This window comes from Parasteatoda tepidariorum, chromosome 12 (genome assembly GCF_982258835.1).
Source record: "Parasteatoda tepidariorum strain Cologne lab strain chromosome 12, Ptep-v5.0, whole genome shotgun sequence".
NCBI classification, from domain to species: Eukaryota; Metazoa; Arthropoda; class Arachnida; order Araneae; family Theridiidae; genus Parasteatoda; species Parasteatoda tepidariorum.
The window spans coordinates 800776-811338 of record NC_141766.1 but is presented as its reverse complement, the minus strand read 5'-3'; the positions used below and the strand labels follow the sequence as shown (position 1 = coordinate 811338).

Sequence of the window (10563 nt, the reverse complement as noted above, 5' to 3'; positions counted from 1 at the left end):
GATACTTGTAGCATATCATTGTGTTTCTCTTTCCTTTTATTTTACTTTTAACGTCGTCAGTGAACAGTGAGTACCTACCTACTCGAGCACAATCTAATATTGTATTGCTTAAATAAATTAGAAAACTAAAATTATGGATAAAAAGAAGCAACCCAGTGGTGCATTTAAACGCAAACAACGCCAAGAAAGAGAAGATAGTAAACAAAAATTGCCCAAAATTGACAAGTTTTTTAGTCAGCCTTCTGTACATCTCGCCAAAATATTTCTATTGATGGTGACTCAAATAATGTAGTAACTACAGTGTTGGTTGAGAAGCCTACTGAAGAAGATTCGACGATTATTGCAATTGGAGATACCTCCGCCGCCTATCATGTGAACGTGGATGATGTTTGCAAGACGCACATAAGAGCGGAGGGTTTGGAGGAACCACAGACCTCTACATTTCTCGAAAATGTGTACGACAAATCTTCTTATGACTTGGGAAACTTCACGAACACGATATTAAGTGATAACGAAAAACGTCAAATTTTTGATATGGGGCCTTTACAGCCTTCAGGACCTTTTCCAACAGACAACAACCAGAACAATAGGCGTTTTTCAAAATCGTACTACGTTTCGTGTTCTAAATATGGGCCAGTTAATTGATTTTGGTTGTGTTGTGTTATTCCAAAATACTAGACGCTGCCTATTGTCAATCCTGCTGGTTATTTTCTTCAAAAAGGAAATGTTTGGTGTACGGGAATTCGAGATTGGAAGCATTAATCAGAAAGAATTAAACAACACAGTTGTTCGAGTGGCCATTCGGAAGCATGTGCTGTGTATGAATTTTGGAAGAAAAAAAAACGATACTAATGCTATCAACAAGGAACTCGAAAATGAAATTCGCAAAGAAACATCAGTTTGGAAAATGGTTCTTCAAAGGTTATTCGATATCATACTTACCCTAGCAAAGAGTTCTTTAGCTTTGAGAGGACATCAAGAAGACTTAAGTGAGAAAGGATACCACGGAAATTTTCTGTCCTTTGTAGAGCTTGTCGCCCGATATGATCACATTTTGCGGCAAGTTTTGGATATGCCCAAAGGTAATAATAATTATTTCTAAGTTTTTTTATCGTTTTATTTTGTTTATAATTATTAACTGTTTAATATCAGGACTTTTTTGAAATTGTGTTTTTTTATGTTTTTAGGATTTACAAGATATCTGAGTGCAACAATTCAAAATGAAATGATTGAGAACTTGGGGACCACACTCGAAGCCCATCTACTAGAACAAATTAGAGCGTCACCGTTTCTTGCCATCATAATGGATACGACACAGGACATATCGAAGGTAGATCAGCTAAGCATTGTTGTGAAGTATGCAGTAACAACCAGATCGGAAAATGGACAGCCAATTGATATAGAAGTAAAAGAAGTGTTTCTAGGCTTTTATGCAGCCATCAAACATGGCGCAGTAGATTTAGTCAACCAAGTGACAACATTATTTATCGACAAAAATATTGATTTAAAAAAATGGCTATGGGCAAAAATGTGGGGCAAGGCTATGACGGAGCCAGTGTGATAAAGGTGTGTATAATGGTGTACAAAAACATATTAAGGATATCCAGCCTAACGCAGAGTACGTACATTGTGCCCTCATAATTTAAATTTGGTGATAAATGACGCCGTTAGCAGTTGTGTAGAAATACAGATTTTTTCGCAACGTTGAAAGATTTGCATAATTTTTTCGGAAACGTTGGGATCTACTGTGAAAATTCACTGGCGAATCGGACACCACTCTAAAAAAACTAAATCCGACTAGATGGTCCAGTAGGATCAATACGATATCTGCAATAAAAATTCGTTATTTTGATATTATCAAAGCATTATCAGAAATAGTTCTAAAGAGTCCTAATAAAGATGAGCGTAGAGAAGCAGAGAGTATTAAAACAAGAATGCTAAATTTCGAGTTCGTGTTGCTTTGCGAATTCATGCACAGTGTATTGAACGACATCAATTATGCATCCAAAACTTTACAAAAATGCGACATCAATTTGGGCGAGGCGAGTAAAGTTTTAGCAGAGACCAAAGCAAAGTTGCAAATTTATAGAAATGATTTCGAATTATTCAAGTGAAAAGCCAGTGAAACTGCAAGAAAATATGATATTGATACCCATTTTCAAGAAAAAAGGCAAAGAAAAGTTAAAAAACATTTTGATGAATTAGCTGCTGATCACCGATTTCCAAACCGAGAAAAAATATTTAAAATTGAGATTTTCAATAATGTATGAGACACAGTAATATCTCAATTAGATACACGTTTTATTGGTATGAGTGCAGTCCGTCATATATTCGGTTTTCTAACACCAACATTTTTATTACATGTTGATGAAGCAACTTTATTACAAAAGTGTGACGAATTCCAAAGAAAATATTCAGATATAATAGGCCCTAGTTTTTCACTTCAATTTATTAATATTTACCACCTAGTTTTACCTCAACTAACTCAAGCATGGACTGTTCACCAATTATGTAAGGAAATAATGAGCAAATATGGAGTGCTAGAATGCGACCTAACGGAAGTATTTGCAGCAATGTTGCTTTTCTTTACAATTCCTGTCACTTCTGCAGCAGCTGAAAGGTCACTTAGCAAATTAAAAATAATAAAAAATTATTTAAGAAATAATATGGGCCAAACTCGACTCCGACATTTATCGCTAATAGCAAAATTGAAAACAAAACCGCATCAAGCCTGGATTTAAACGAAGTCATTGATACTTTTGCGAAAACTAAAGCTAGGAAAAAATTGTAAATATAATTGTTATTTAGTCAGTTGGTAGGCCCGACCTTTGTATAATAAACCCTTGAATCTTCTTTATTTCGTTTTATTAGCCAAACCTACACCAAGTATTAATTGTAATTTATGTTGCTACTGTTTAATATTTTTATTACCTGCCCTGCAGTGCACAAAAAAGAGCTTAAGTAGCTTAGCATTTTTAAAGTATTTGTATATTTCATATTTTTATTTGATAAAACCTAATCAGTTTACATAGCAGTGGGGCCCCATTTTTTAATTTGCCCCAGGGCCCTTGGTTACCTAGCTACGCCACTGCAAAAGCGCTGTGTTTTTTTTTAAAAAAAAACTATATATAACTTTAAATTGAATGTGTATATTTTATTATAACATTACATGTAACATTTTCGCATTTTGTTGGGAGGCCAGGGGACACAGATATTATTTCTTTCACCTTTTGTAACTAATCATCACAATAAAAAAAATTGCAAATCATTAAATATGCAGTAGTACTTGGCAAAAAAAAAAAAAAAGATTGACAACAAATTTACACGTATCGGTCGCCTCAAATGAGTGCTTCGTTTCTAGATTAGCCCAAGTAGCACAGGGATATTGTAACAGCTTTAGTTTACATCGACCGACATTGTCAATATTGGCGAAAATCGAAATTGTGTGTACGATATTGTACGATTCCCGTCGATTTCACATTAAAAATATGTTTGTAAAACTTATCATTTAAAACTTTATTGTGTCCTTAAATCAAAATTAATCATTTAAAAGACAAAAAATTACGTCAAATTGTTATAATTCCAAAAAATAAGTTTGAAATATAAATTTAGAGACATCCGAACAACCCTGGACAATATTTGATATCAATATTGCAATCGTGTTTTTGTCACGACATCGATTTTTTCTCTAAATACTGAAATCTACGATCTATACCACTCGGAACCGTAACCATAACCCGTTAAAATGCTGTTTATCATTTACCGCTACACCTGCGATCTATTTATCTTTTGTCTACTTATATTTAAATCTAAATTCGTCTCATAAGATTTATACCTTAGCTCATAATGTAAATGGAATGAAAATTATTTCGATTTAGCGAGCCCGAAAACTCAAACCAGTTGAAGATGAAGGGGCATTAATGCACCTTGTTGAAGTGAACGAATTCTCTGATCTTGGCAGGTATGTGCTGTTTTTAATATATATAATTAAATTATATATTGCAAGAATTACATTGATTTCCACCTTTTTCTTGTCCAGGCTGCTTAACTATTTAATTATATCACGTTATTCAATTCTCATATTCACAAACAGTGGCGTAATTTTATAGTATGTTTGGAGATGTTAAGCCTTCTGACATGCTTATGTTTATATTTTTCACACCTGCCAAATTGTACGTTTGATGAAAAATATTTTTTAGTACTTGAACTAATTAAAAATTTAAGAGCAAAGTGAGCTAACAAATGGATCATATTTGCATATTTTTTAATTATAAATTTGTCATGGTAGATTGAAATGTTTTTTTTCTTCGAAATTTTAAATTGAAGATTTAGTATGTCTACTAGATTGATTTAATATGTACACTGAAGATTTAATAAGATATCTAATGTTGCTGCTAGTAAGAAGTTTTTTTCTCAACCGTACAAGTTTGCAGTGTGTGTGTTTATGTGTTTAATTATTATTTAATATTATGCTCACTGTATCTAATTAATATATAATGTTTAAATTACAAAAAAAAAATAATTGAATCATGAAAATTTTATATGTCTACATCTTACTTACCGAACTGAGTAGCTCATTAATCAAATAATTCATAATTTCAGGAGGGGTTTTAACTTACATAGACTGAAGTTTGTTAACTATTAAATTATATCACATTATTCAATTCTGATATTCCCAAAGATCTTGTTTACTTTTATTAGTTCTGTGCACTATAACAATTTGTCTGCTTTTCTCGGACTAAAAAAATGTCTGAAAGATGACGAACTTGTTCAACGTTCCTCCCATTTGCTCTTGCCAAAGAATAGGATATCTCTCCTGATACTATTCTTTGGGTACATATATGTATTTATTAGGGTACATATAGGGTATCAGCACACCTAGAAAGTCATGGATTTCTATATTGAACAAAATTTGTCATGATCTTTACTATTATTTTTTTAAAAATTGCGGATTTAGGTTACTGAAAAATCTTAACTTTAAAAATAGAATCCCCCGAATTTCATAGCGTTCTGAATATCTGAATTTGTAACAAAATATCCAATCTTAATCGTATTTTATTAAAATATAAAATGTTTCAATTGTGTTCTTTAAAATACTTAAGGAAAGAACATCCTTTCTAGAGCAAATAATCTTTTAAACTTCAGTGATTTCAGAATCTCATTAATTATTTTATTTGTTTAATTGTTTTTTTATTTTAATCAATTTAAAATTCTTGTTTAGGCTTTTTATGTTACACTTACTTTTAAGAAGAAAAAAAGCAGCCTTAAAGAGCTATATAAAAGTTATTTACTTTTGTATTTTTATTCAGCTATTTAAATGCTTTAACTCTTTCTTTACTCAATTTTTTAAGTTTAATATCAATAAATGAGAAGATTTAGAGCCCCGTAGCAGATTTGCAGAGACACAGCAACATTGTCGCTGAACATTACAAAGTTCTTGCAGAAAGATTTTTCTTTTGAAAAAAAAATAAAATTTACCTTTATTTATTTTTTGACAGAAATTTACCAGTTATATTTGAATCATGCATTTGAATTATAACTTTTTGGCGTGTTCAATATACGCCAATAGTAGCATAAATTGATGGGTTTTTTTCTGTTGTATTTTCGTCAGTTATTGATGTTGATTTTCAAGTGGATTTTAAATATCCCGATAAGCAACCTGAAAAATTCGAATCTTGTATTTGGGTATTTACTTTTTAGGTCAATAATTCTGTCGAATTTTATCAGTTATTGCTATTGATTTCTCCATAGTTTTTAAATCTGATATTTATTATACGATATTTTTGTACAACAGCCTAATCAAGAAACGAAACACTCATTTGAGGTGACCAATTCGTGTGAATTTGTTGTCAATCTTTATTTTTCGCCGAGTAATACTGCGGATTTAATAATTTGCAATTTTTTTTTACTGTGATGACAAAAGGCGAAAAAAATAATTTCCTCTCAACAAAATGCGAAAATGTTGCATGTAATGTTATAATAAAAATTATACGCTCAATTTAAAAAAAAGTTATACATAGTTTTTTGTTTTAAACACAGTGCTTTTGTTATTTTAAATTAGTAACATAACTGTTTATTTTTGTGAAAAGTATCTTGCAGAAAGATATTAGTGCTAGAGAGTTTTGTCGCAAATAGCTCGAAAAAATTCTGCTTCAAGGATTCAGAGTATAACAGCTTTGGTTATACCTATCATTTCAATTAATGTTATTATAATGCTTTTTTGAATTTATTGTAGTGTTTTTGTCGGATAAAATAGTAACTTCGGTAAATCATGACAACTTCTTGGAATTATTGATGGAAAGTCAGGGATTTGAAAATCTAAAATGTCGCAGATACCATGTACATATCAAAATGAAAAGCAATCCATAGCTGAATCTGTCCCAACTTTGCAACATATTTTAACTTATGTGATTCTTAAGTCAAATATGACTGCACAGTCAATAAAACACTTATCACATGATAAGTGTTTTAATGGTTTGGGTATGTCTCTGCACACTATTTATACATAGAATTCTTGATAATTGGATTCGTTAACATACAATCTGATATTGCAATGTTTAATATATTTATGCACAGGCCATTGCTTTGGAAGCTTCTCATATACAAAGTAAAGAACTAATGCAAGAACTCTTTTAGAGAATAAAGTGACTGAAATAAGAAATAATATATTATAAAAATGAAAAATGTAGATAATTCCTTTCTTCAGCAATCCTATGCCCGTTTTACTTGTGTGGTCTTAATTGATGATAAAATATGAGGTACATTTTGTAATGGTTATTAAAACATTATATATATATATATATATATATATATATATATATATATCTTTTTTTTCTTTCAGATATGTTATTTTGAAACCATCTGTAAAGGCTATTTATGTTCTTTTACTTCAACACCATCTTGGAATTGGCGATGAGGAAACAGTGTTTTGAAAGCCTCTCAGCTGTTACAAACGCCATCTTAGGTAATTTTATAGACTTAGAATTTTAAAATTTGTAATAAGACTTTACTTTTTCGTGAGTCATTATCTTGCACTAAAATGGATCAGTTATTCCTTAAATTAACTACCCTGGTCCTTCCTGTTTTATTTTGCTTAGTTTGTATTCTGAACTCTAATACTTTTACAGCATTGTATGTTTCAAAGTTCGAAAGTTAGCCGCTCTTAAGGTTTTGTAATGTTTTTCATGGCATCTTTTCTCAACCATGGCATCTTCTTCTAGTTATCAGGGTTTGTTGATTTAAATCAGCTTGATTTATTACATGATTTAAATCAAATGATTTTTTTTTTTAAAAAAAAATCATTGATTTTGAAAGTTAAAAAACAGTGTTTTTAAATTATTGATGCTTTTATTATATTTTTTTTCTAGTTTTAAAACTTATTTTAAATAAATTGCTACATTAATTAATTTTAGTTATTGAAATTGCTTTCTTTCTTGGTGTATGTTAAATTCCAACACATTTGAAATTGCATTTTTAAAAAATTGTTTGATTCTTGAGATTGATTGATGGCATTAAATGTACAAATTAAAGTACACATTTAATGCTGTCTTAATATAGACTTGCATAGCTGTAGAGAGTAATTAATAAACATGAATTTAAAAATAAATGCAAATAATGTTAATTAAAATTCTACCTTTTGATTAAAAAAGCATGGAATTAAAATCTACATTATATTTTATTAGTGGAAAATGTTTATTTCTAAAGCTATAGTAGAAAGATGGGTTATATTAGAAAGAAATTACCTTAATATGTCAAAAATAGAAGGAAAGAAAAGGGGGCTGATGAATTCAGATGTTTTTTTCCTGATATAGTGTCATTCTTCCCTTTCAAAGTCTATTTGAAGCAGCAGAGTTATTAACTGGTAATTTTTTCTCATAATATGTTTATAGTATCTTTGGCATAATCAGATTTTCTATAAAGAGAATTGTGAAAAAAAATTTCAATGAGTACATAGATTTTTTAAAAAACTTTTTAGCTTAACTTATCTATTTTGATATAAGATTAAAAATTTATTACCACTTAGCAGTACCTTTACAAAATACTTCACTATATCTAAATCAGCACTGTGGTAACCTCATGTTAGATGTGGAATTTGTATTGACTAGCCGGGTTCCAATCCCAGCCGATACTGGGATTGGAACCCAGATCACCTCATCGAACGGTGACCAAATAATTTTTAAAAAATTTTTCGAAGAAAAACTTTTTTCTGTCTATTATATTATAAAACATAATATTTTCCATATGTTATTAACTTACTCGTAAAGGGCCCCCATATAAAAATAGGCACGGTGCTCCTGGAAACATAAAAACTGCTCTGATTCTATACAAAAGAATTGTCAACTTAGGGCTGTTAGTGGTACTTGCGTTGTGCTCATGTCTACTTTAGTTCATGTAATTTTTCAATATAACTATTTGTCTTTTAATTTAAAAGTATTAAAATTAACCACAGTTCATGTCTTATTTTTTTTTTCAGCTGCTACCTTCAAACTGTTCAAAGAAACTAGCTGCTTCCTTCAGACTGTTTAAAGAAACTAGCTGACTAGAAAAAGCTGAAAAATTTGGTGAAGTTCTTGCCACCGCCAATGACCGGGAAGGCAGGAAGACTAAGTTTGCCTCAACTGACAGTTTTATTTTAGAAACAATTGATTGTATTAAAGAATGCAATAAATTATAAAAATTAGTATATTATTATTTACTATTTAATAAAGATTATATTTCATTTACACATTTGATAACTGTTCAAGCCCTATTAGATATTTTGGCAACACTTTAATGGATAAAGGCTATAAGTAAATTAGATCGCAGCTTATTGTACCATGCTTACCCTTTTGTCAGAAATCTGAGGAAGTGACTCCTGTTATTTTATTATAACTATCAGTGTAAATATTGCTCTTTTTTCTTTTTAATCAGTTTTCTTAAAATCGAACCTGATGCTGTGAAGATAAGGAATTTTGTTTTCCCATACATATTATTTTAGTAAAATACAGATTATATAACAATAAAACGTCACAGCAAAAAAGTTTATCGTTTTAAATTAAACATATTGTGATTTTAATCTACATAGTAAAATATAGATGCTGTAAAAATTATTGCACAAATCACTTAAAATATTAAAATTATTTCACAGTATAAATGGCTGCTTGTACCCTGAAAAAGGGAAGAAATATCTTAACAAAACTATTTACTTTCTAGCTTATTTTCTGGAATAATAGTAAAATATACCTGCCTACCCAAACTTATTAAATATTTATAATTAAAAAATTCTACAAGTTTTGGGAATAACAAATAATTTAATTTTAAACAAGCTAGAACGGTTTTGTTAGGTTTTTCCAGCTTACAAGCAGGCATGAATATTTTCAAAAACTAATTTTTATTTTCTCAAATAACGTAATTTTGGCGATTGTCTGCATTCCACAGCATTCGTTTTTTGAATATCGTGTTGACGATGTCGGTTGACATAGTACAACGTTTGTAAATGCAGAGAGATGTCGATCGACGTTACCCAACGTTCCTGCAATATTGAATATACGTTATAAAAGGGGTCCATTTTTATATAGTACAATATTTCGCTACGATATTGTACAATGTTCAAAGCTAAGTTTTTACGATATCGTTTTTGTGAATTGTGCTACTTGGGAGGCTGTTGTATAAAAAATAACAGATTTAAAAACTATGGAGAAATCAGCAGCAATAACTGATAAAATTCAACACAATTATTGACTTAGAAAGTAAATACCAAATACAAGATTCCAATTTTTCAGGTTGTTTATCGGGATATTTAAAATAAACGTGAAAATCAACATCAATAACTGACGAAAATACATCAATTTACGCTACTATCGGCGTATATTGAGCATGTCAAAAAGTTATTATTTAAAGGCATGATTAAAATATAACTGGTAAATTTCTGTCAAAAAATAAATAAAGGTAATTTTCGTCATATTTCAAGTCTTTTAGACATTTTTTTAGTCCGAGAGGAGCAGACAAATTGTTATAGTGCACAGAACCAATAAAAGTAAACAAGATCTTTGGGAATATCAGAATTGAATAATGTGATATAATTTAATAGTTAACAAACTTGAACTAAAAAAAAAAGAGGAAATTGGCGTAATTCTAGCAAATATAACAACACATATCAAATCCCCGTCCGAAATAATTCATTACTTGATTAATGAGCTATTCGGTTCGGTAAGATGATAGCTGCAAACTTGTATGGTAGACATACTAAATCTTCAATTTAAAATTTCGAAAGAAAAAAAAAACATTTCAATCTACCATGACAAATTAATAATTAAAAAATACGCAAATATGATCTATTTGTCAGCTCGCTCAGCTCTTAAATTTTTAATTAGTTTAAGTATTAAAAAATATTTTTCATCGAACGTACAAGTTGCAGGTGTGAAAAAATATAAACATAAGCATGTCAGAAGGCTTAACACCTCCAAACATACCTACTATAAAATTTCGCCACTGTTTGTGAATATGAGAATTGAATAATGTGATATAATTAAATAGTTAAGCAGCCTGGACATGAAAAAGGAGGAAATCAATGTAATTCTTGCA

General features: G+C 30.1%; 1 protein-coding gene and 1 long non-coding RNA gene across 2 annotated transcripts; both read left to right on the top strand.

The window, feature by feature from the left end:
* Positions 1 to 724: 724 nt before the first annotated feature.
* Positions 725 to 1561, top strand: LOC147800878 (52 kDa repressor of the inhibitor of the protein kinase-like). The gene is made up of 2 exons (XM_087156045.1): positions 725 to 1082; positions 1188 to 1561. Exons 1-2 carry the CDS (start codon positions 725 to 727, stop codon positions 1559 to 1561), a joined length of 732 nt encoding a protein of 243 aa, XP_087012171.1.
* A 2167-nt stretch (positions 1562 to 3728) lies between these two features.
* Positions 3729 to 8683, top strand: LOC147800877 (uncharacterized). The gene is made up of 3 exons (XR_015430715.1): positions 3729 to 3961; positions 6842 to 6964; positions 8474 to 8683. It is a non-coding gene; the product is annotated as an uncharacterized LOC147800877 (long non-coding RNA).
* Positions 8684 to 10563: the final 1880 nt, after the last annotated feature.